At 36.1% G+C, this 26,879-nt stretch overlaps 2 protein-coding genes across 8 annotated transcripts in view; one reads left to right on the forward strand and one right to left on the reverse strand.

Annotated features, from left to right (window-relative positions):
* Positions 1 to 22,984, forward strand: part of SGTB (small glutamine rich tetratricopeptide repeat containing beta) — a 47,246-nt gene extending 24,262 nt beyond the window's left edge. The window contains exon 11 of one of the 2 annotated variants that reach the window (XM_026056459.1): positions 22,339 to 22,984. In XM_026056459.1, the coding sequence (XP_025912244.1) occupies positions 22,339 to 22,474 (136 nt within the window). In that variant the 3' untranslated portion in view covers positions 22,475 to 22,984. Of the gene's footprint in view, positions 1 to 869; positions 983 to 22,338 lie in introns of those variants that run through there. The other variant, XM_026056462.1, reaches the window with a different exon arrangement.
* TRAPPC13 (trafficking protein particle complex 13) lies at positions 723 to 26,791 on the reverse strand. 6 transcript variants are annotated; one of them, XM_026056453.1, is made up of 13 exons: positions 26,610 to 26,790; positions 19,718 to 19,786; positions 18,780 to 18,879; positions 17,803 to 17,887; positions 16,964 to 17,091; positions 16,717 to 16,789; positions 13,265 to 13,309; positions 10,895 to 10,912; positions 8,585 to 8,718; positions 5,683 to 5,881; positions 2,187 to 2,287; positions 1,145 to 1,292; positions 728 to 1,047 (listed from the first exon to the last, which is right to left on the reverse strand). In XM_026056453.1, the coding sequence occupies exons 1-13, from the start codon at positions 26,758 to 26,760 to the stop codon at positions 940 to 942; spliced, it is 1,359 nt and encodes a 452-aa protein (XP_025912238.1). In that variant the 5' UTR covers positions 26,761 to 26,790; the 3' UTR covers positions 728 to 939. The 6 variants fall into 6 exon arrangements, with proteins under 6 accessions (XP_025912241.1, XP_025912238.1, XP_025912240.1 ...); XM_026056455.1 differs by having other exon boundaries at positions 894 to 1,047; positions 26,472 to 26,789; XM_026056456.1 differs by lacking the exon at positions 10,895 to 10,912 and having other exon boundaries at positions 723 to 1,047; positions 26,472 to 26,788.
* Positions 26,792 to 26,879: the final 88 nt, after the last annotated feature.

The raw sequence follows: 26,879 nt of genomic DNA on the forward strand, positions 1-26,879 counted from the left end.
TTAAAACTCCTGAATTCCTTCCTGCATTTGCTTTGGGGAAGAAACTTGATCTAAGGCACATACATAGGGTTTTCCTCCTTGTTTCCCTCAAGGAAATGCCCCCAATGCCTCTGGAGTGGGAGGAGCAGTTTGCACCACCTCAGTTTAACAATTAAAAATATGAGTTCTCGTACTTTAATTCTCAAATACTTGTGAATAGTGTGCCCTTTTACAGCATGCCCTATATCCCAAGGATGCACAACCCACTTAAAGTTTCTTCACTTACCTGTGCACAAGACTGCACCTAATTGGGACAGATTTGCTGTATTGCCCTTCCCAATGACTGAGCCACAGGCAGCAAGTGCTTTGGTGGATACACTGCTTTCTTGCTACTAGCACTGCAACAGTGCCAGCTGCTACACCTCTCTCATCTCATGCCTTTATGCTGCTCTAGTCCTCATGGCTATGCATGTACCATGCAAATACCCTGACGCTCCAGCTGCCCAGAAGTGTTTCTTTAGGGGGCTGGATTCTAGAAACTTGTCTGTAAAAGACCAATTCCTTCATCTGAAACAGTTCTGTCAGACCCACAACTTTTAGTTTTTAAATGTTTGAATAATTTAAGAATATTTAAAATGACTAACAAAAGTAACACGAAGTACTACTATCTCAGAGAAACTGYGTATGAATATCTTTCCCCCTGCAAGGTGACGTTATTGTAATATAATTTGCCAGAGCTGCTCTTTTTCAAAGGCTTTATTTTCAATAGATAAAATGTAAACACATCTTTTTAAAAGATTTTAAAACATTCCAAAAATGCTCAGAGAAATTAAATAAACATGCTTATGTTTATGGATATATCAGGGTTTTGTTTTTACATGTTTTAATAGGATTCAGCTGCAAAACCATAGAAGGTTGGTCCAAAAAAGCCCAGCAGAAGTATTTATAGAACTTTTTTCTTCAGCTTTCTTTTTTGACTTCTGAAGAAACTACACAGACTTGTGCAATGTCATCATACTCATATGTTCTCTTCAAAAATGTGTCTGTAAGTCTTAAGCCGGAGACACTCTAGAAAGGAAAAGCGTTTATACAAGTCATTATTAAAAAGAATTACTAAGTTTATAAAATGGGTATTTTATAACAAAGCTGTGCTATGAAGCCTTACTTGCAGTCCCTGCACTGAAGACAATAATGTAAGTGCAAGATGGAGGGATGAACCTGGGTGTAGCTTTCCAAGCTGCCTTCCTGAAACTCCACACCAGTGGATGGAGTTAGTATTGCACATCTCTAAAACCAGGTCCATAGTCCTTTCACTGTGAGGGGAAATTGGAAAAACAAGAATAAACCTAGGAGGTTTTTTTTAAGCATTCAGGGACTGCAGACATAAAACAGCTTGATTATTACTCAGGTTATTGTTAATCAAGCATTTATAATTAATTTATAAGAAGTTAAGAGTTACTGTGATGTACAGTAATTCAGTTGGACACAGTTTCATCCAATACATGAGTGTTCTTGTCAGGGATTTAACTACACTTGATGGCATAATACTGCTCATATTTTGGACTATAGGCTACAAGACTTTCACAAGAAGCAAAGGTGTGCCAAATACTTTACCTTTAGTCCCTAGCTTCAAATACTATTTATAATTACATTACATAAATTTCCCTCTACAAGCCCTTTATAAAGTACTATTGTAGATCAAAATACAGATAAAGATGTTACAAAAGACTACCTAGACAATGTTTAGCAGGCATTCTAGCAGTGCTGCAGAATTAGCAGTAAGGTCAGAACAGGTACAAATAGCATCATTTATTCTTATAAAGTTAGTTGTAGTTTAAAATAGATGTATAAGCACTAATTTTGTTTAAGAATTAAGATGATATGTGATTTAAGTGTGGGGTGAATCTTATGTGATACTGCAGCCAGTTCCATGAACTTCCAATTATATATTTTTGTAGTTTCCTAAGCCAAATGGTATTGGCAGATAATGATGGAAAAACTTTTAAAAATCACTTTACTCCAAAAGATATCATTTTATTCCATAGGTTCTAAAAAGATTTACTCCAAAAATCATCAGTTTGGTACTGCTACAACTCATAGTAAAGAGCAGGTTTGAGTTGTTTCAGGAGAAAGCATTGAAAAATTAAACAAAATAGCCACAACTTACCCGCTCAGGAAAAAGCACAAGAATCACCTGACATCATTACCTGCAATTTGTTATTTTACATGTAATGTCAAAAGGTTCTTCCAAATTTACAGTGTCTGGTATTGTCTCCAGAGAAAGCCTTACATCGCCATAACCAGGAGCCTGAGAACGTACAAGAATGCATACTTCTCAAATGCTGGCCAACAAAGTTGAAATTTTTACTACTCAGGTTTTTGTTTACTGCAACAACCTTGATATAAGAGGAATTTAAAGAAAGAAGATTGACTCTTCATGCTTTTTATCTGTACTCAGATCACAGCAGTGCTCCATCCACTACTGAATACCATCATTTTGATATGTTCAACAATTCGTTAGGCAAGGATGATCTGTGCAGGGAACAATACGCTCTTTATTACTAGGTTTTCCAGATAGTCCAAGTTCTTAAAAGTTTGCATACCCACAAATGGTGCCTGAAAAGATCAAATTTCATTCTAAGAGCTCTCTATTAAAGATAGTACATGGATAACAATGTAAGTGTAATTTTCCTGCATTAGTCCACCATTGTTCCACATCCTTAGAAAAGGCACTGTTCCCAAGAAATGACTGTTCCTTCTCCTTGCCATTTCAGTCCTCCAAGCCTCTGCCAAAATAGTTGTTAATCGCCACCTGTTAAAATGGTGCACGATATGAACACTTGTCAACTATCAAATTTTGCCAAGAGCCAAACGCATTTCATATGATTTACTAATGAACCTATGAGAAAAAGCTCTAGTTACTACCAATTCACACTGATTCAAGCCAGTAACCTGCAGATAAAAAGCCTTACATTTTCAATACCCACAAATGATAGATCAGAAGGAAAAAACGGGGAAAATTTGCCTGCCTGACAAGGCTTAATTGTGGGATATATTCAAATGCTGCTGATGGAAGGGTGCTGTAGGAAAAGTCAGGAAGAGTTACATTTACAACCCACTTAAAAAGATTTCCCTAAAGAAGCACAGAAAGCCAGTGACTGACAAGTTGGAAACAGTTTTCACTCATACACACTTCATTACAGAATGAAGACAAATGCAAGGAAATCTTAACTTGGACACTAGAGCGAGCAGAGGGGTGTTGAACTGATTAGAAGAGGGATTTCACACCAGTGGAGCAAAATAACTTTAGAGACTGGCAAGGAAGACATCTAACTATTCAGCACTGGAAAAGGACAGACATTTTCAGCTGTATTAGATGACAGGAAGGAATCTACAGGAAAAACTAATATCCGATTCTCTAAACAAGAGGTAGCTTGCCATAATATTCTATTAAGAGAGAGATTAAGAAAAAATACAATAAAAGCAGTATTTTATAGAATAATTTAGCAGCAATTGGCAAAATCAAGATAAGATCAGAGCAGATGAGAAAGAGTTAAAAGTCTAAAACAGTGCATCTCTGTTGGCCTTAACAATGAGATACAGTGGAAGAATAGATGGCTAGGGGAAAGCCTTATAAGAAAGCAACAATGAGGAAGGACAGCCTCAGTAGTATGACAAGGCACAAAGCCAGCTATTCTAGGAGAAGCTGGCAGAGGGATGAGAACACCATCTCTCCTACAGCTGTGTTCAGCAAAAAATTGTTACAAGGTAAACATGGCAAAGTCAAGGAAATTTTGACAAAAAGGAATGCCATGCACTGGYGATAGTTTATCCTCCTTAATTCACTAAGACTACATCTATGTTAACAAGTAATGCAGGAGGCAGGCCATACAGCAGAACAGTTGATGCTCACGACCTGACATCCATTCCATATGTGTTCTGGGATTTTTACTTTGGACAAACTCTAGTCTAGTCCTGAGCTGAATGCCCATTCGCAGGCGGAGCACCCTTGGCCTACTGTGGACATAGGTCATCCAGTTTAATGTCATCCAAGAAGAATGTAGTTTGTGAATTCCAAGACCACTCCACAAAGCAAACCAAAGCATGGTAAGTAGGGATGATCCAATTTTTTGTTTCAAAAATGCATTCCTGATCTGAACTCAAATGATGATGTAGAGGCACAGTACAGGTAAAATTCTGGGCCTGCTGAGGGAAACCGGTTATAGAACTAGTAAGTGGAAAAGAAGAATGACGGTAGATGAAAGGAGTCTAGAAATGAAATAATGGCATAGCACTTAAAATATCAGGGGAAGAGAAGAGGGAGCTGCATTGCACCTCAAAGGAAAAGAACAATTCTATGCTGCTTTTTCAAAAGTAGGTGTTGCTCAAAGTACAAAATATAGCTCTCAGTTAATCACTAGCACACAACAATGATGGGTGAGTAAATAAAACTAATACTCGAATGTGGAGTTTACTAATCACCAGTGGATTTCAAGTGCAATTCCCAAAGGTTCAACAAGAAGGGATTCAGAGTGACAGAATACTGACTTAGGGAGAGAAAATCTGTCTTAAGAGGGATGATAGAAAAGGTCAGTTGGAAATGAGTTTTAAGTACCAGAAGTTTTAAGTAACAGAAGTACTTGAAGGCCAGTTTCTAATCTGATGTGGTTATAAAGAGATGCCTGATATCTAAATTAAAAACAAATTTTAGTGACTTAGCTGTGAATTTCCGTGATCCAAAATTTCCTTGCCTGGTTCCAACTTCATGTGATTGATTTCCCTACAGAATTGCTCAATTTACTAGATGATTTGGAAGGGGAAGAGTGAGTGAGAAAGAGAACGAGAGCAAGCAAGCAAGCGAGAGAGAGCGTGCACGTGAGAGAGAGAACCCAATTGCAAGTTTTGTAAACAAAGATGCAATCATCAAAACAGTTTTACTTCTTTCCTCGCTTCCACCATCAATTCAAAAGATGGTGTAAGTCAAGTTTAGGCATAAAAGTAGACAGGTTGGGCAGGTGATTTAATCGGCCCAGTAATTACAACTTACAATCCATGAACAATTTATAAATCAACCAGAAGTGAATAGATTGAACTGAAAACTGTGGATCTGAAAGATAAATATTATCATACTATACATAAATATTGTTATTCAAAGAAGCTCATGTAAATCCATATGAATTAGGGAGCAGAGTTTTGTGTCAACAGCTGGCATACTTAAAGAAGTTCTTTTGTCAGTGCTCTGTAGTTTGCTGCCAGATGGCATTCAACAAGCTAATTTTACTCTAACCAACGTATTTTGTTACATAGGTTTCTTGATTCTGGCACTCAAGTGTACAATCTATTAAGTTATGTTGTTCTGTGCTGTGAAAAAAGAAAAAGGCATGTTATGTGCCAGAAAAAAAAATCCTCAAGAAAGCCCCCCAAAATGTTGCCATTCACGCCATCAAAAGGGATAAGAATCTTTTTGCTCAGCTACACTGTCTCTCAGAATACTGTTTTTTCACATTTCACACAGCAGTGTGTACTCAGTATCTGTATTAAATAACTTTCCCAAATTTGTACAAAGTATAAAGGCATGTGAATTCAGAATAAGATCCAGAAAGTAAGCAGCCTGGACTTCTCCTTCAAGTCATTATTCAATTGTTCATTTAGTTACCTTAAAACAGAGACTAACTTAAATGGATGTCTAAGTTAAAGACTTACCATTCTTTGGAGTTGGCTAGTTTGCAACCTTCCCCGTTCACCCAGGTTCGTTTTCCATACAATGTCTAGTTTCCCAATCACTGTTACACCTTTTATTACTCCAGCTTTCTCTGCAAATTCCTGCTTTGGCTTTAGGCAGTATAAATATTGACGTGTATCCATAGGCTGTAAATAAGTCCTTGCACCAAAAGTAGAAGCTCTTAAAAAAAAAAAAAAAAAAAAAAAGTGCCTTGATTTAAAGTTATTTTTAAGAGGACTTAAAGAATCCAACCTTTCTCCCCATCCCTCCGCACTTTTACTACATTTGTGATGTTTTCTTCATGATAAAACACACTTTATATTTCTGTGCTTTCACAACAGAAAACAACTCTAGAATTTATGTAGAATACTTGATCTGTAATGCCTGTAAAGGAGCATGTTTAGACCACAACAAGACAGCTGATGCAACTGAGGTAGAAAGAACAGAAGCAATCAGCTTTGTTGAATTATAATTTATTGTCTAGCCTCTTAGCATTTGGAAAACAGTGCTGGTAATTTTGAGAAGACAATCTAATCTCATTAGTCAAGGCTTGCATACAGCTCTGATAAAAGTAAAGCAAAATATATTTTAGAATAGTATATTCAAATACTGATTTATTTACAATTCAAAAAAAAACCCCAAACCAATCGTAGCAATGTTCCATCTACCACAAATATATAAATTAAATTTAACTTGTACTGCATTCTGCCTGAGATATTCATAGATTGAGTAGATGTAAAACAACATGCAAAATAACTTCAATATATATCTTTTACCCTAACAGTATGAAGAAGCAGATACAAATAAGAAAACACAGCTATACTTAAGCCAGGTATCTGATTTTGGGAGGGGCAAACACCAATATTGGAACAAAAACGGATCCAGATGCCTGCTTTGATTTTTCAGATCAGTTTGAAGACTACCCAGTCAGAGGAGGGTAGGAAAAAGCAATTGCTAGAGTTAATGCTACCTAAGAATTACTAGCATTTTGAAGCAAAGAGTTCTTCATGCTAACAATGTATTTGACAAGGTTTTAAAGCCTTATTCATGGAATGAAATAATCCAGGAAATAAACACTTAGGAGGTGCCTATATAGTACCTACCAAACTACTATTCCGCAACTTGTGAGACAGATATTACAGCAAAGGGAAATGGTCTGTTTTACAAAACTGAACACAATCATTAATTTGCTAATAAAATGCCGAAGAAGTTGCGTAAAAAGGCCAGTAACTTAATGGAGCTACTAATAAGATTAAGTGTTACTGCCTGAAACAACAGGTGCTGAAATATTACTTAACAAATTCAGGAACAAATTAAGATAGTATCACATAATAATGAGAAGGCAAGGACAACAGTAAATATGGATTAAACTCATTTTCATTTTCCTCTTTTTCAAGAGTTATTACAACTGAGTTCTCCAACACTAGTTTAACCATTTTCTCGAAGCTATTTCAGATACTAAGAACCAACAGTATGTTTCAGAGCATGAGGAAAGTTGGCATATAGGGATGGTACACTTAAAAATCCAATCCCTCCCATAAACCACAAATATACCTAACACTAGCAGCTTTTTAATATTTTAGTACAAAGTTTTCATTAATGACTGCCAGGAGCTATAGAACACAGTTTGGCTTTAAAGTCCAGTTTATCTCCAACTACTTTTGACAAGAACTACTGTATTACAATTTTCTAAAATCACTATAGCCTTTTCCATTAGATCAAAGCACAGACCTTTAAGTTTTTGCCTTCAAGACTAACAGTTCAYCCAGTATCTTCAGCAACCCGTAGTTTGGGGCTTTTTTCCACCACATTGTTCTTTAATCTCCTCTTCACCATTCTCGCCAGCCTTGAGAAGGCTTTCTCAGCTGCTTAGATTGCACACTGTGGCAGTGATCACCAAGTGGAATTTGATCCACTGGTGCAGAAAGGCATCTTATACACTGCATTCGTTAATTCTCAATATACAATACCAACTCATTCTAAAACTCTCTAAATACTTCTGCTATGCAAAATGCTGTTTGGTTCCTTCCCAGTAAATCTCAGAGAATCTCTCTCAATCTCACCAGCCCATGATTCTGATTCAGGACAAGAAACATTACAGCAAATGCATATTTGACATGTCATAAGAACAACACTCCGCTATGCTGGAGCTGAAAGCACGGACAGGCAGGGAGAGGAGAGAATTTCCACTATAGCCCATTAGAGCAGCACCAAAACTACACCTCCTCTGAAAAAACAGGAAACTGCAAAGCACAAACAGCTTAAGTTATCCTTTATCGAGACATCACAAGCTTCTGCATCCATAACTGTTTACTGAGCGTGGTAGACAATTCTTCTGGTATTTTGTGCTTTACTGATCAATGATAAATGGTATTTTAATTTATTTCCCTGTGTGACAAATTTTTATATTCTAAGATCCTGTAAGGGCACACCACTGCTCCACCTGGACTGCTGGCATGCTGGGTCTTAATCAGAACAAGTGAAAATTAGCAAGAGGCTCTTAGAAGGAAGTAGGGACAAGTCAGATGGGTCCTGTAAGGACAAAGATGTATAAACGAACAAGTCAGAAACAGGTGTGGGCTAAATTTTATAAAACTAGTATGTTTTCAATACATCCATGTTATCAATTATTTGAGGATTAAGCTGGGGATTTCTCTACTAAATAGACTTTAAACAAAGTTTTAATAGAAATTTCTACAAAAAAAMCTGTGATCACTTTTCCAGCTGAATACATCAACAGGAATTTGATCTTTCCATCAAGCAAAGAGAAGTGCAATCCTACGGTTACAGACAACTCACTAATTTTAATCCTTATATCTCATGAAATCATAATACAAAGAGTTTCAAAGTCAAGTATCAGCTACTTCCGGAATCTGAACATACCTTTCCCCTGCCGTGTCAACTGTGTTCAGTTCTGCAACGTTGTACATAATAGATGGCTCTAAAGAAACCTTCTCCATAAACATTGGAGAGGTAGTGATATTCTGAATCTGAGCTTCCAGAAACACTTCATCTGTCTGAAAAAACAGAAGTGCAAGTTCATGAAAATACAATTAGTATTATTAAAAAGATTAGACTGTCCTATTAAAAAAAAAAAAAAAAGTGTGTTTAGTTCATGCCTGCAAATCAAATTACAGTAATTAATGCAGGAAAAAAAACCCTTAATCCCAACAATAATTAATAGGAAAAGTGTTAGTCAACAGATATCTTGCAAAACAATGGATGTGGGATAATTTTGCTGTGTTCTAGCTATTGCTTTATAAAACTTTAGATTACCACTTCTCAAGACTTTCATCGCTTCAATAGCAACTCAAGTTTTATCCAAATTATTAAGAAAACAAACCCAAAAGATAATAGAATAAAGGGTAAAGAATTGTAGTGCACATTAAGGACATGCCATGCCAAGTTACTAGTGCATCAAGCTATGGAAAAAAATAAAATAAAGGTGTGTGTCTGTTGAACTTAAGTATAATAGTTCAGGTACATGCTCTGAGATTCTGTTATTATTCTGAAACATTAATGTACTGGCTTAAAATCAAATCAGCCACCTCTCTTGTTCAGCTGCATTATGCCAATGGTTACCAATACTATATGCATCCACCAATTTAACTGATGCTCTACCTTCAAAATATCCTGCAAGACATATCTGTTAAATGAAACTAATGCCTGAAGATGGTATATAAGGACCAATTCTAATACAGGAAGGAAAGCTACAGAACGTTTAAAGTTGACAAGCTAAAAACATGAAACTAGAGGTGTTTTTGTCTCCTTGTTTCTGTGGAATTATCTCTAGAATGCCAGCAATTATTGAAGGCTCAGTCTACTAGAGATACAAGCCCCTGGAGAAGTAGAAAAGGAAAACAAAAAAGCACCAATTTAAAAAAGAATGATTTAAGTACCAAATCTGCACCTGCAAGAGAGTTATCAATAAATTAGTACGAACCAGTTTAGGTATTTCATTAGGATAAATCCAAAGAATGTATTTTATGGCGAGGGTGGAAGGAAGCTTACAGTTTCCTTTTAATCAGTGTAAATAAGTGGTTTCAATACGCAAATGCAGTCCTGCTCATAAATTACAAAGTGGGACAAAATATTCTGAAGTGTTATATTCTCTAAAGGCCCTGTGTTAGAAGCAGAAATACAGAATGGCACTGGAACTATTCACTGTGCTTTTGCAACAGGTTACACACCAACTGGACAATAGCATATATACGGCAATGGAAACTTTGCAAGCTCAGTGGGTTATGGAAAGACCTTGCACTTGCAGAAGGAGCTGGAAATACCCCCAACTAAAACATAGCTCTCCTAAATAAAACAGCATGTGTGGTGTACTCACTACAATGATTATCTGACTGTCACTTAAATTGATACTGTTTATATCCCATAAATCCATTGCTCAAAATCGCCATTTACCCACATTTTAGTTGTTTTTAATGCAGCAACCAATAGCAGAAATTTAGGAAGAGCTAATTTGAAAGGGGAAAGAAAAAACAAGCAGCATAATGAAAAAGCAAGTTAGTTTCATATTATTCCCAAATTGTTTTAATAACATGATTTGAAAAAAAACTTTCAGTATTTACAGGAATGCAGTTTATTTTAATATAATCCATTAACTTAAAGCAAAATCAGACTGCAAAACTATCATACTAACTCATCAGTTGTTACATGCAGTTAGAAGTTTGAAAGCAGAGTTTCAGCTAGCAAAAGGAAGATAGAAAATACAACTGCTGCTCTCTCCTCAAACCCAATGTCTCCACCAAGTAGATATGAAAAGTCCTGCCACAGCTTACACAAGCAGTCTTGTAGTTAAATCTACATTTCAGTGTTTCAAAAAAAGACAATTTAGAATAGGATTAACTCGGTTTTCAAATAATAACTTGTAAAATCCCCTTGTCCAGTTAAAAATAAAATATCTATCTAGTAAAATTTTGGTGAGATTTTTTATAGAATGGCCCACACAAATACAAGTTTGGAATAATCAACTTTTAGTTTCAACAATGGGTATTAAAGAAAGAGTTAACCATTTAAATGATTAGCTGCACATATAAAGGATGGATGAGAAAACATCAGTTCATGATACAGAACAAACATTGCTTTTCCATTATGCTTTTAAAATAATGTCAACAATAAGCACGGAGACAGATAGACAATTAAAAAAGCATACATATTTATAAAAAAATAAATAAAAATTACCACAGAACTGAGGTCACTCTAATGGGAAAATAAAAAAGAACACATTAGAGAAATTAGGGTTAAATGTTAAAGAAAAAGGAGGCTAACTTTCAAACAAAATGCATTTCTGCATTTTTTTTGCACCATCTAAACAAGATAGCATTAGTAAGACAGAAATGTAAATAAAAATGGATGCAAACAAAGATGACAACTACCTTTGTAATAAGATATAGCTAGTATTGTTGCATGGTTACTAACTTTGCTTTAGGTTTTACTAACTGCTGTGGAACCAATCCAAAATAGAGCCTAAGGCACACAAGGTACAGATAAGGTATGGTAGAATAAACTGATCAAAAAAAAGCAGTTAGTTTCTGAGCAAGTTTAAAGTTTGTCATGAATTTAAATCCATGCAATGGGTTGTATATGAGATGGAAAAACAGTCCTTGTCATTTTACAATTTGAATTATCCATATATAAGGTCTAAAAATGAAAACAATGTGTTCTAGCAAAGCTACAATACTGCAGCTTATGACAAAATTTGGCGTAACATAATAGGAAAAACTCTTTGTTGAATAGATCCCTCAAAAAGACTAACTGTAATCACAAACTTTATTTTCTTAACTGTCTGCATGATTGTCTCCCTAGGCGTGTTTGCAGGAACAGAACCTTTACGGAGCCTTTTCCAAGGCCCACTGAAGTCAATGAGAGACTTCTCACAGACTGTAGCAGGTAGCTCAGTCGCAGGATTGCAGCAGGTTAGGGTGACAGGGCATGCATTCGTTGCATAAATTTCAGTGACCAGCTTGATTTGGATGCTATTGCAGTATGAGCAACAAGCCAGAAGATTAAGGTTCAGCATTACTTCCTTGTCTTAGAAAAGTGAAATAATTTTCTGCTAGAAATAGTAATTCAGTTTTAGTGACAGACTTTATGAATAGATAGTATAACATCTGTAACATTAATGGGAAGAGTTCAACTGATTAGTCAATCTTTAAAGACTTTTAGTTAACCAATAACTGATGCATACAATTTTTTGTTGCTCCCCTACTCCCCAGGGCAACTTTCTTTCTTAACATATAAAACAAAGGTCTCGGTGCTTCTGACAGCACTGTAGTATCACATACAGCACCTAATCAAGGACGGACTTTTCACCTTTTAATTTGTTTGACTCTTGCAATCAAAACATATAGCAGCATTATTTATACTTTCGGAAATAAAATCATAATGGTAGTATACCAGTTTGCTAGGCAAATGAAAACCCAGTTTTCAGTTAATATCATCCATAATCTTTAAAAAATATTTTAAATAAATTATGTGGATACTATGGTAATAGGAATCATGCCCTAAGCCTTGATTTTTCCTCCCTCTAAATAAATTACATGCTATATATCAAACGTCTTATAATTTACATGCTATTCATTTGCAGCAGAGGGAAAATCTTTATGCAGAACCTCCTGCATGACTCTGGACAAGACAGATCTTGGCACCTTAGATCCTTATTTGTAGACCAGACAATACAGAACATGATGCACAGGAAATTAAATTACTTGCTCATTACCACAAAGCAAGTAAATGATAATGATGGAAACACGTGTCCTGATTTCTTATCTTATGAACTACTCCTAAAGGGATATTGTGAAAGTCTACACCCTACAGAAGACCTATAGAATACACATATGCACAGRGGACATCTACAAATAAAATTATGCTGTATGTAAATTTTAAGTTTCCACCGTCTGTGTCACCTTCAATTAAAATCATCCCTTTAAGTAGTCAAAGACAGATGCTTATGTAACTCCATATAAATATTTAATGAATATAGAAGGCCATTTAATTTTGAAGCACTATGTGCAACTGCCACAAACCTAGACATTAAGTTATTTTACAGAGGGACCATATCTACATTACAGAAAAATAAAATTTCCCACAGCATGGCAAATTATTATCTGCTTTGAGTATAAGTAATCCACCTTATGCCAAGTTCTCTTCAGTCACCCTAAGAATGAAAGTTATAATTGCAAATATTTGAGTTCATGGGAAAGCAGTAAATATACAAATTTTTCAGTCAATTGCATTAAGGTTCTGACATGTCTGCCGTAGATACCATCTCTTCCCTTCTGTTCATTTATGAAAAAGGACAATGAAATGGACTTCTGATGTCTAAAACATATAAGGAAATAAATTATATCACTTCCCCCCCTCCCCCAAATAAATGATACATAACCCACCACCTAATTTTTTTCCTTTGGAGAAGATTATATTTCTAAGAAACTTTGTATTTAAGAAGTTCTTTGAATTTAACCTAACAATCATCTAATGCAAAGTAAAAAGTCCCAAACAAACAAAAAGCACACACCCAGACAAACTCAAATATAAACAGCTCACACTTACCTCGGCATTGTAGAACTTAGTCTTCACATCTAGTGGTTTGAGAACCTGAATGGAATTAAAAAAAAACAGATTTACAATTGCTTTCTCAGACATATTTAGCATTAAAAAAAAAGTTTGTTTGTAAGTGCTAGGATCTTTACTATATATTTTTTTTTCTTTAGGATCTTAAGCAGGAAAGATGCATAATGGAAGGTATGATAGAATCATCTCACCTAAAAACTCAACACAATTCGTACTATGTGCTAGCTACTTCTTATCTGCACATATGATTATCTTGCTACTGTCTGAATAATTCTCATATATCGATAATAACTACCTCTCCACTCAAGCATTCTCCTCCTATGAAAGCAGACAAATCTAGTGCACTGATTATTAGATCAATGTCTTTAAAATAACAGTACATGGTCTAGTTTCCTGGTCTGCACTTGTTTTGAAGAGGGAGCAAGAACCATGAAATATTTACAAGTCCCTCAGTATTCTGCAGCAAACAGCTTGCTTGAGGGCTCTCTAAAAATAAATGAAATAATGAATTATCAGTTTCATGTGATTAGCTTAAGTAACAAAAAATTACTAGCCTTGACTTTCTTCTCGAAAATGCAGTTATTACAATTATTAAGGAAAAAAAAAAATCACAGAACATTTTAATCCCATAAGATCTGCAAGAGAACAATTCTCTGATAAAAAGGTGATAATGAAGTACTGGTTTGGAATCACAGGATGGTTGAGGTTGGCAGGGACCTCTGGAGATCATCTAGTCCAACCCCCCAGCTCAAGCAGGGTCACCTAGACCACGTTGCACAGGATCGCGTCCAGGCAGGTTTTGAATATCTCCAGAGAAGGAGACTCCACAACCTCTCTGGGCAACCTGTTCCAGTGCTCTGTCACCCTCACAGTGAAAAAGTTTTTCCTCATGTTCAGATGGAAGCGTCTGTGTTTCAGTTTGTGCCTGTTGCTTCGCGTCCCATCACTGAGCACCACTGAAGAAGAGTCTGGTCCCAATTCAAGCTTTTGATTTTGTGCATAAAGCCACTACAGTTAACTCAAAATAGTTAATACATTCAAATGTGAAATGGATATAGATTGATATAACTGAAAAAAACCAAAAAACTTCTATTATACTTGTCAGGAAAGAAACTTAAATTGTCTTGCTCAAGACATCTATCTTGCTTTACACAAGGAAGATTTTCTTCAGTTTACATATAAGTAGGGGTCAAATCGAGATGCAGTACAAAGTTCTGAGTTGTGAACAAAATTTTTAGCCTGAACAAATCAAAGTTAAAAAGGAGTCCTCATGGAGCTTTTTGCATGGTAATAGGCATAATGTTGAAAATTTCCAAATAATCATAACTCACTCCCTTTAGTCAGGGGGAGGGGGGGAATCAAAACATCAATTTTTTTTTAAAGTAGTTTTCTTCAGTCAGTTCCTTATTAATTTCCCTAAATTCTGAAATTTCCTACTTTCCTTTGATCTGATAAACTGAGTCTTTCAATTAATTCCAGTAAATTTCAAATGGCATTCCATTAAAAATCAAATAATTATTGTTAGGTTCACAAAAAAACCCTACACAGTATCATTCCTTTTCCATGCAGACATAACAGCGTTAATTACTCAGAGAAAGTTTTGCAACAGGAAGGCACTATTGGCCAATACAAAAGTACACATATGGCTGAAAAATAAGCTATTTGAAAACAAACTATAACACCAGTTCGAGACCCTGAAAAACATAATGGAAAATCACAAGCATCTGTCAAGCAGAAAATGCTTTTTATGTTATAAAGTATCTGGTGGCACCTCTATCACTAGAGCAGCCATCAATTCCCATTATAAAGACCCTGTTCAGTTTTTTTGTTTTCAGATTTTCCAGCCTGGGTCTCCATGTCTCATATTAAACTTTTAAAAATAGCAACCAAAATTGTTCAGCTAAGGATTTTTCTGATAATAGTTCAAAGAATATTTATATAACGGTGTTAAAGGATATATATTCTTTTTGAGACATTCTTGTGCTTCCTTCTTTGAAGGAAGAGCTTGAAATTTGACAGATAAATGGCCTTAGCTGTTTTGAGTCCTGCCATTAAAGGTGCCCATGTTTGTTTGATTAAGTTATAAAACATACAGAAATTACAATCTGCATGCAGACATCTGAAAACTTTGTCTGCATAAATGCCCATATCAAATGCAATAAAGGAGACAAGTCCACAAGCTTGAACAAGGCTCTGGAAAGAACAAGGGAGGGAGAGAAGATAAGAACTGGGAGCCTACAGATGCGTACATCAGAGCAATCAAAGAGAGCCTGGAGGCAACAAGGGACAGAATACTAAACAGCTGGGGACAAAAAAATGGAGAAATTGAGAACAAGGGAAACAATTTTGCAAGGAGAATAAGACAAAATCCCAAAAGATGAAAATTGGCTTCAGTAAAGATGAAGAAACACTGCAGAGTTTAGAGGAGAGTATGACACAAAAGCAGGTAGGGATCATCTCCTAGGATCATATGGAAACATCTTGCCTAATCAGTATCTGCCATTTCAAGGCCCACAAGTACTAATATCACTCTTTACTATTCTTTGTCTGTGGCACGCAGCAATTTAGCCTTCTAAAGACTGAAATACTTTTGTCTAAATATAAGTAAATAGATTGAATATAAAACTAGAACACTAAAATGAAATAATCCATAACTTGCAAAAGATACAAGTCTAAATGGCATAATGTTCCTGTACTGCCAGAAACTCTACAAGAGTATCTCAAAATGTATTCAGTAAAGCATGTCCCCTAATTCTCCTTTCTCTGGAAAAGGGCCCACAATTCGCCAAGTCTCATCATACRTCTCAGAAAACAAACATCCATTAAATACATGGCTAAAATGTACTCTTTTCTGCTAGAACTAGTCTACGGATAATGGTAATTTCCTGCTTTCATCAGTTACTCTAATCGAGTCTTGAAATCTGTGTGGCAGAACAAACGGTTTCAACTCTATCAATTACTTGTATGGCTATTAGTAAGATGCAACACATTAGACTTGTTTTCCTAGTTTCCTGTAAAAAACAAACAAAACCATTAAGTTCCATTAAAAAAAAAGTTAAACTAAAAGAAAACCAGAATTTCAAAATCTTAAACTCAAAGGTTAAGTGTGTCAGAATTAGAACAGATAATACTTGTTCTGTTAAAAGAACCTGGCTGCTATAAAACTATTTTTCTGAAAAATAATTTGTATTGATTTTTCTTTTCCAATCAATGAAAAGAGATTAATATTTACTGCTTCTGAAAAGTGCATGGTAATTAGAAATCATCAGTTCACGTAAAGTTTGAAGCAATACTCTTTCACTGGTTCAGCTTTCAAAGTCAAATACATTTTTACAGTATGTAAAAGTACTTTAGAAATATCAACTGTTTTAAAAATGCCAGTTTTCCAGACCTACCCACTTATTACAAGCACATGTTCTTCTGTACAATACCTGAAATTTGAAGAACTTTCTGAAGTACATCTTCTCTCCCGTCTGTGTAGTGTAACTTACTGCACAAACTAAGCTGAAATAAAAAGATTTTTAAATAATTTTTGATCTATTTTAGATTCCATGCCTCTATCAAAGTAGAAATAGTTTAGTATTCATGTGCTGCAGTTTCATTTAAGCTTGATTATAGCTCTGCAATGATTTAAAAATTTCAGAGAAAAATGCAAGTTAGAAGATTTAAAAACATTACATGTGTGTTCCTATTTCCTTTACTTCATGATGAATCACATCATCAATACAACAGTCAGGTTTAAGTTCTGCCACTGCAGCACTAGAAGCTGAAAGATTCAAGCGCTGAGAACTTGTCTGAAGATCAGCCTGGGAATAGAAAAACAAAGCATTGGTTATAAACACAGCTACTTAAAGCACTCTAAAGAAAAACAACTTGTTTTGAAAAGTACTAGATTTCACAGAGGATTTTGTGCCCTGTACCCTTTTTCACACATAAAACAACTTAGACATGTAACTTGACAAAGCTAAAGATAATTTAAAAAAAAAATACATAAAGAGTCCAATCCTTTAACATGCAGCTCACAAAACCTCCACTTACTTTTGAGTTCCCACGGTATGAAACATTTGTAGGATTTCTGTTCTCAACGTATTATTTGTTTGACAGAAAAGCAAAAACCATGACGCACTGAAGAACTCATTTGAAATACAAGTCAAATACAAATCAATATGTACTTTACAGAGACTTGCTTTGATGATCTCATTGAAAGTGCAACCAGTAAAGAATACAACTCCAACTTGTTTTGGTTGTGGAAGTTCTGCTACACCAATTCTCTACAGAAGCTTTACAACCTATCCATTTTTTTGCTACAGCTCCAAAGTTTTATTATAATGTTTAAAGATTTTTATAATCTTTTCTATTTTTATGTCTTTTTGTTTCCAGGGGTATTTTCTGGATTGGAAAAAAATGTGACAGATATTTCCTAAACTCTATGTATTAGTGCTAAATGCATCAGATACTGTCAGAAAACACTCAATACATTTTTTATAAATCTAGGAAGTAGATGTATTTTCACCTACCTTTACCAATATGTCCTTGACAATTTGATTACTATCATTATGTACACTAATGTAACTGGAAAACGTCTCTCCCAGAAATATATTTCTGTGTTTTAAAAAAAAAGTATATTTAGCAACAATTATTTTAAACAAAAAATAACACAGAACATTCTACTAAAACCTCTTTAAGTTCAATTTCTTTTTATTAATTTTGAAACTGTTCAGCAATCTCATCTATACCAATTACTGGCTCCAGTTCTTAAAATGCTACATAGAGGTAGCCTATAAAGGCCATGGAAGAGAACTACATAGAAGTCACAGTAAACCCTGCTCAGAGCACACCTAGTCAACACGGTGCTTAAATCACAGGCAAGAGATTCTATTATGGGAATCCCATTTGCTATGATTATGGAGCGGCATCAGACATGGTGGTTTAGAAGATTTTTCTCTTTTTTATTTTTCCAGTATCCACAAGCCAATAGAATTCCTCCTAAGAGTCAAATGTGAGAATAGATTGAGATTGTCAGATCAAGTCCTAAGGTATACTGGCAATTTCACATCCATACCTCTAAACTTCAAACTTCCAAGAGAAACAATTTCAGAAGAGAACCAACAAATCAGAAAGTTTTACTAAAAAAATCTGAATAGAATAAGAAGATGGCTTTCAGTACCCACTAAAATCACTGGAGCAAACCTTGTTAGTATGAACTGCGGTTTATAGCACTGTAAAAATTCACCCATAGACACAAATTTCTCTCAATTTTCAGTTCCTATTACATTCACAGTCAAGCTACAGACAACAAACATTATCCAGTATAGGTTTATATCTTATTTCATGCTGTAAATCAAGCCACAAGTTTCTTTTTTCTAAAAAACACTGAGCACTTCACTATATTACTATGATGCATGTTCATAAAAAAAAGTAATGAACATATTACTGTTAAATGAATCCTAAACCTTGTATATTATATGTTGCAGTTATAATAAGTTGTTCTTACCCAAAATTCTGAGGCAAAGTCAGCATTTCTCCTAGCATCAAAGTTTCTGCTCCACTTACAGTAGAAGGATCATCTTTCATGAGCTGGTTAAATAGATTACCTGTAGAAACATGAAATTGTTAAAATCAAAATATTTCCAAGTCTAGAACCATGTCTACATGTAACTTACAACATTTAACTACTTATTTAGATGTAATTTATTTTAGACATATTTGTTTTGCAATCAATGTATTTAGGCATAAATTAGAGATCTATATGCCTGCTTATAACAGAATTCTCTTTCCTTGGTTCATTCCTTGCCTCCTTCTTACACTTGACTTCTAGACTGCACCTATTACTGAGGAACAACCYGTGAACTTCTGATTTAACAGCTCTCTATACACCAAGGATAAAGTGTATAGCAGTGATTCTTGCAAAATCATTTTCCATAGTCTGAGCATTAATGCATTCATTCTAACTAGCAAGGCCATTTTCTCCAGATAAAGATGACTAACTCCAAACTTTTGTTTATGCATTTGTCCGTCTTACAGCTGCTGTCCACGTTAAATCACCTATATGAAATAAATACTCTTTTGGTAATGGCTATAGGAAAATACCAAGGTGATCCTCTAAAACTCTTGACCTACAACTATATGCTCCCCACCATGCCCATATTCTACAGGAATATTATGTCTTAATCACTCAAACTTCAAGGTCATATGTTTACAATATACCCACCAAGTTGTAGGTCAAGAGTTTTAGAGGTATTTATTATTTATATACCTTGGTATTTTCCTATAGCCATTACCAAAAGAATATTTATTTCATACAATATACTGTCATTTCAGATTACAAACTATGGGAGATCATAAGATTCTTGTGGCATCTAAGTCACAGATGCTCACATGGCATAGATCTGCTAACATGTAGACAACAATCAGTTAGCAGAAAAGACGTACCTGGCAAATCTCTCTCTTCACAAGTCACCGGAATATTAGTGAATAAAGTAGGCTTGGTTAGCCTCATCACTGAAATCAGAAAATAAACCAGAGGTCAATGAAACAAGTATCTTTGGATTTTATTTTAAGTATAATTTTGTCTTGCTTTCCTTCCACAAAAATAAAGTTCTTAAAAAAAAAAAAAAAAAAANGAGAGGGAGGGGGAGAGACAGAGAGAGGGGGAGAGACAGAGAGAAGGACCAAACCTCATCTTGAAAGGGAGAAACACCTCTTTGGATCATCAGGTTACTTTCAACCTAACAAAATTCTCTGCTACTGTGAGATCCAAGAGCACTGGTGATGCCACTGCTCTTTTTGCTTTATTTGCTTGACACATCAGTTTTTACTGCTTTCAATCTAATACGCTAAAGGCCTTATATCTGTTACAGGGTAGTGTTAACAGTTTTGCAGCCTTTTGTAGAAACATACTGGTTTCATTGCTTTGTGGACTCTTCTAACCTAATGACCAATACAGACCCTTTCAGTCACGCACTCCGGGATACATGGAATTCCATTTACTGCCTAATCTTCAGAACATATGCAAGAGAGAGTTACAGGTTTAAGATCCCAGATTTATACAACTGTTTTTTCTTTTAGTCACAATTCTAAAATCAAACCAGCAAAGCAATAACAAAAGACTTGGCAGCCCACTCACAAAAACTATTTTATCAATACTGACAGAATAAAATTGAGATTTTACTCACTATTAAAAAGTCCCTATTCCAGGAAAGTAGAACTTGGGAAGGCTATTTTAACTCACAATACTCAAAATTATATGATTTTTATTTATATTGCACATAAGAAATGTTGCTTCTTAAAAGAATTCCTCCCAATTCATACGACTCAATGGTCCTAATCTTGCATATAACTCCAGATAAAAGCACTCACATGAAAGCTGAGCATTTGTGACCTTAGGTGTTGATCTGAATATGTAAAAATCACTGTTTATTTTTTCCTTTGAACTTTTGAAATATAAAAACATATATTTTCTGAAAACAAAGTAAAAAAAAACTTGGGATTTTTCTTGAACACAACAAGTTAATCAACAGCCTTGTGCTGAACCATGTATTGCACTTTTATCTTTATTTATTGTACTTTTGTGGCACCTTGTATGTTATGTCAGCATTCACTATTTCCAACTGCGTAAAATAATCAATTGTTTTGATACATTTTTGTGTGAAGCAATGGGCAGTAGTAGCTCACAATAACTTACACTTCCCTAGAGAAGACCTAGGCAAATTTGCCAGTGTTGACACTAATCAATCTCAGTTTTCAAGTAAAAGGAAATACATCGTCTTTGTAACAGGGAAAAGTTGAAAAACACGACCTCTGAAGGCTCAGAACAAAGTAAATAAAAAGCCCCCAAAAAACAAAAACAGAGTAAATGGAGAAACAGATTCAACACTGAAACTTGAAAAAGAAAGATAATGAATTATATATGCACATGAGCTAAGCATTTCCAGAACACTTCAAAATGAAGTTCTGTGTTTCAACTTGTACATCAGGGCTACCCAAGACTGTAATAATTTTATAAAGAAAATAAATGCGGTGTTCACTCCTTACTACTCTACCATGAGGTGCTCCCAACTAGCAGTGCACGTACCATTATTAATATAAAAGCAAGCCAAAGTGGCAGAAGGCTGAAAGCTACCCCGGGAAAGGGGACACCGATCACTGCTGGCATTTGGCAAAAGGTTTGTTTACCTCTGTTCTGGGTGCCTTAAGCAAACAGAATAGCACTGCATTATTGCCAGCTACCTAACTCTATTCAGCTCTACAGTAAGCTCATGAACTAGTACTTGCTAACTCTTTCTAAAGAAGCAACTGATGCTCAAGTTTAATAACATGCCTAAAACAAGGATAACAAGCAATAAACAGCGATAAAAATCATCTCTGCATGAAGTCAAAGCACAAATTAATCATGTAGAATATGATTTTATCATTACCGAATTAATATTAGAAAATACAGTATCTTTGCAGGACTACCTATTCTTGCTTAACAAATCTTTCCTTTAAGAACATAGATACAAAATATAACACTAAATAAAACAAAATCCAAATGATGCTGCATTCCACCCCATTATTTCTTTTTAAATTCTGACTGTAAAAAGTAACTTTGTTACTACTTATCTTTAAGATCAGGAAAACAATTTCAGTGAAATAATCTGTCGATATAACTTTAAAACTAATAACGACCCTGAGTTACTCTAGCCAGCGTTTCACTTCAGTTTTACTATGGGTAATCTTAAATCTCAAATAACAGCCCTGAATATCAATACGAGACTCCTTGAACATTCAGTCATAGTTTAGAAACACATGCCAATAACAAACATGAGCAATATCATAAATTCTAAACTGCAAACCAATAGGTATCTCTACAATAAAATATTGTTATTCCAACATAAGGACGTCATACAAATAAAAACTGCTAGTTAAAGCCTAAGGGGGGCTTATTTAGTTTTCCCATAGGGGGATCTCCTGAGGTTATACTTATGGGCACTTCAATTTGATGAAACAGTCTTTATGACAATTTAACAATCTGAGATTACCCTTCACTCACTATTTTCCCTTTTTTTCCCCAGATGCCACAGACCCTTATCTCCAGCTACAACAGAATTATCCGAAGAGGATTTAATAGGATTCCCTATGAGAAATACAGACCCATGCAGTTATACAGATACCAGTTTACTTGCTCCACTGACCTTCCAAACACAGTAGGGAGCAAGGCCAGTGTGACCTTGAAACAGTTTATTCTTTCAGATGACAAAAAGTCATACTGAACTCAGCCCTTCACCAAAATATACATTCAGATCCTCAGAGACCATTGCCTTCTATAACAACAACAAACAGGTTTACAGGTAGAAGCCTGATCTCTTAATTTCCTGACTTGCCGGGGGAAGTTAGTGCTTTTTTGTTTCCCAGTACAATTAGAGGCTCCACCATAGGTCACAGACCAAAGACCAGCAACCTCAGAAAAAAATATTAGTAAAAAAGTCATAAAATAGAAAACAATAAAGATGTCCACTATTCCAGAGCATTCAGCTTCCACTGGAACTTTCATTAATATTTCTGCAAAACTACTAACATCATCATTAAGACAGTGTTTGAACAGAATGGAAAGTATTATTTAACTTTTGCATTTAAAGTTTTTATTTAATGTATTTAATTTTAATTCCTTCATAAAAGAACTATTACCAGGAAATATTTAGATCTTGACAATCTTGGTGGAAAAAAAAAAAACACTGTTCTTTATAGTGATAATAACAACCCATTTCAAAACATCTTTTCCTTTTCCTTCTAATTTCAACCAAAACAGCACAGTGAGGAAGTACTTGGCTTGACTGAAAGCATAACTTTTATTATCCAGCACAGCTTGCCATAACAGTCTAGACAACAGACTTTTTTTCCTAGACATCTGATGTAGAGAAAAGCTACATAAATGCAGTTCTAATCCAAACAGAAACATACTAATCTTAATAGAAGCACTATAAGATTCCTGGTCAAATACAGTTAAATAAAGAAAAACTGTAACAAAATAATATTAAATAGTTTCCTGCTCTTTAATTTATTGGTTGTTCCAAAGTCTGTATTTTCTAAGCTGCTTAAAAATTCTAGTACTTCAGACAGCAATATTATTATGGAACTCTATCTTAAAATTATAAGCTAAAAATAATTCCAAATTTATGCACAAGCAAATTCATTTTCTCAGTAAGGCTTAGCCTTTCCCTAAGAATATTTCTAACATATTCACAGTATAATATATCACAGAAAATCCATATCTGGCCCACAGATCTTTGGATTGTAGCATTGCAAGATGGCAATTCATTCCGTTTGATGAGCCTATTCAATTTTACCCAGATGTCCTCCAAAGTTTGATTATTACAGATAGATTGTTCGATTGTCCACTTTGCTCTATAAAATACATGCAGTTTCAGTCTTTCCAAATTATTCTGCAGTTCTTGAGACAAAGGAAGAATCTTTTCTTTGATCTTAGCATTAGGGAGAGAGACACTCCAAGACCTTTTCAATTTTTGTTTTCCATTAGATGGTGGTTCTTCTTGATTCGCCAAGTTAATTGGTCTGTGAACAGTTTGAGCTTCGATTAAAGTCTGCTCATGTCTCATGTTAGACTGAAACTCAAGGAGATTTTTTGTGCAGTCATAATCAGGAGATCCTACAATATATTCTGAAGCTGTAGAAAGTTGTTTCAATTCTTCTGCTTCCTCACAAGAGATAATAGGTGGCTGCCTTTTGGGTTTGAAGGGAAGTCTGTATAAATCATTTGGAAACCAGGGTGTAAATCTTGGTAACTGACGGATGGGAAACTCCTTCATTGCTGCTTCTGCAAATTTTTGCAGTTTTATTAGATCTCTCTGGTGTGGTCGATAATGCAAGACCACTTCCATGCTTGCACTGCAGACATCCAGTTATTCTTAGTAAAAGGAACAGTCTCTTGATTAGGATTCTCAAATCTAGACTGAAACACATCTTATTTACAAGAATTTCCTTGCCTCGTGCTGCAAAGACCAGTGGAAAACGGGACCTAAAGCAGAAGTATTATAAAGAATAAGATACTACCATATTAAGAAACATATTGCTAGGATATTTTGTAAAAAAGCAACATGTTGTAAAAATAAACTAGAGATACGTATCAGAACACTTCTACTTTACCCATGCTGAACATTAGTGACTGTATCCCATCATTGCCAGCATAACTTCAATACACAGAACATTACCTGTACACACACAGTTTGCTCAGTGCTGTCCCTCCTGAGAGTAGTTTTTCATATATGTGTCCCTTTCACTGTCACCATCTCATCTTTGTCATCCACTAAGATCCATCGTTATTCTTGTCATATCTTTGTGGAGAATATTAAAATGATTCTTTTTCCAGTTAAGGACAACTCAGAAGTTGTCTCAGATCTCAAATTTTCCATACTAAGGTAACAATTCTCTTTTCCCAAAGATTACTATGCACACATATGGCACTATATTACCAACATGTATATCAAGGCATGAAGTGAAAGTAAAATAATTCATTTAAAATATTACCATCATTAATAAGACACACAATTACCACTATCTATTATATCAGATCTGCCAGTCAAATCTACTTAAAGAAAGTCCTTCCTGAAATAGTACTGACAAGTATAACTGTCTTTGAAGTTGCAGGTTAAAGGGGAAGTGCTATGGACAAACAGCATTTGTGTCTGATTTTTTTTTCCATTTTATATCAGAACTGTACGTTTAGTTTTACTCTCAAAGCTTTTGAGCCATACATGCAGCCATTCTTTTCAAATAATTTAAGGACACATTTTATATTTTAAAAATATCAACATTTCTTTCTTTCATGGGAAAATTATACTATGTTTTCCTTCCCCCCCGTTCCCCACAAACACTACCACGAAACATAACATAAAACACATGCACTCTTTTGCACTCCATTTTTTTTCCCCCTAAACAAGTTTGCAATCCTGCCAGGCTCTCCACCAGACACTGGCAATGGACAATAACGTTTAAAACAATAAAACCTAGTATTGCTTAATCATTGTACCATCAAGATTTTGCTAAAAATATACACAATGCAAAGAAATCCAGATGCTTTTTCACTTCTATTTGCAAAATCTATAGCCTGGACACTGCACTAAGTTCAATATGAACCCAAGGATTCTACTGATTTTTCACAACAGCCAAACGACGATATATCATAGAAGTTTTTGCTTTGAATTAATTACTATCAATATGCATTTCTAGTGGTGGCTGATGCTGTTTCATGTTCTGGGTTTTTGGTTTTGAATGCATCTGTGTGTGTGTGTACACACATATATGAAAAAAAGCTTGTTATTATTTTAGAGTAAAATCTGTTAATCATAATTCAAACAGGTAGACAGCATAAAAACTCTCTCCAGGAGCATTGTAAAACTAGTGTATTGACAGAAAATGGATTCTGAAGTCATCTACACATGTGCACTACTTCATGAGACTGGATGGTCTCACCAGTTTGCGTAATTGAAGCTGTAACTATTCAGTACACTTACATAACAAGCTACATTTATTTTCAAAACAAGCACTGTTAGAAAAGAAAAAATAAATATATATTTTTTTGACTGAAGTAAGGTGAAAGTAGTTTCAGGCTTTTCAGTACTTTGATTGCTAACTCATTGGTACGCAACTGCCAGTAGAAATATCAATTTCTTTACAGAGCTGTCTTGATTTTTACACTAACTTCTGTAAGGTACCTGACAGGCACCTACATTTTTATTTTCACCTCTGCGACACTTGAATAAAGGCAGCAGCTGTCCATTGAGCAAAGGGCTAAAAGGGCAAAAAGCTCTCTAAACTGCAACGGAAATCTAAAAAAGGTTTTCACTGCAGCTGCCGAAGCGGTTTTGCGAAATGCAGATGAACCGAAACCCCCCAGGGCCCCATCGGGCCAGGAGCCCACCCATGAGCAAAGAAGGACGGGTCCCCAAACCGCTCCGCCGCCCCCCGCTCCGCCCGAGGGCCCCGGTGCCCGCGGTGCCGCTCCCCGCCCCCCCGCCCCGCGCCCCGGGCGCACAGCGAGCCGCCCGCCTGAAGGCGCCGGCCGGCCGCCCTCCCGGCGCGGCGCGGCGCGGGCCCCTCCCCAAGGCGGCCCTGGGAGAGGCCCGCACAGCCCGGGAGGGGCGGGCGGGCGGCGCGGCGCGACGGGCCCGGCCGGCCGCGCTGCCGGTACCTTTCAGAGCCAGCAAGTGCTCCTGCTTGGGCTGGTTGACATCCATGGCGCCGGCCTGCAGCCGCCTACGGCAGGGCAGTTAGGCCAAAATTCCTCCAGGGGCGAAAAGCGCGCGACCAGCAGACACGGAACACATTTGTAAAGCCTGGGCGCTGCAAATACTTCTGAACCCGGAAATGGCCGTCCCAGGGTGCAACTCGTCACCACCCGGCGCCGGCGGGGCGCAGGCGGAACTACTGTCCCCAGACTGCATTGCCCGCCCCCCCTCGCCCGCGGCTGCCGATGTCATGGGCGGGACGGCGGGACGCAGAGGCTTCTCCGAGGAAACTGGCCTCCCTGTCGCAGTGCATGCTGGGATATGCAGTCCTCGAGAAGCGCTGGGCGGGGTCTGTGCCGCGCGGCACGATG

Source organism: Apteryx rowi, unplaced genomic scaffold, assembly GCF_003343035.1.
Source record: "Apteryx rowi isolate R43461 unplaced genomic scaffold, aptRow1 scaffold_131, whole genome shotgun sequence".
Classification (NCBI taxonomy): domain Eukaryota; kingdom Metazoa; phylum Chordata; class Aves; order Apterygiformes; family Apterygidae; genus Apteryx; species Apteryx rowi.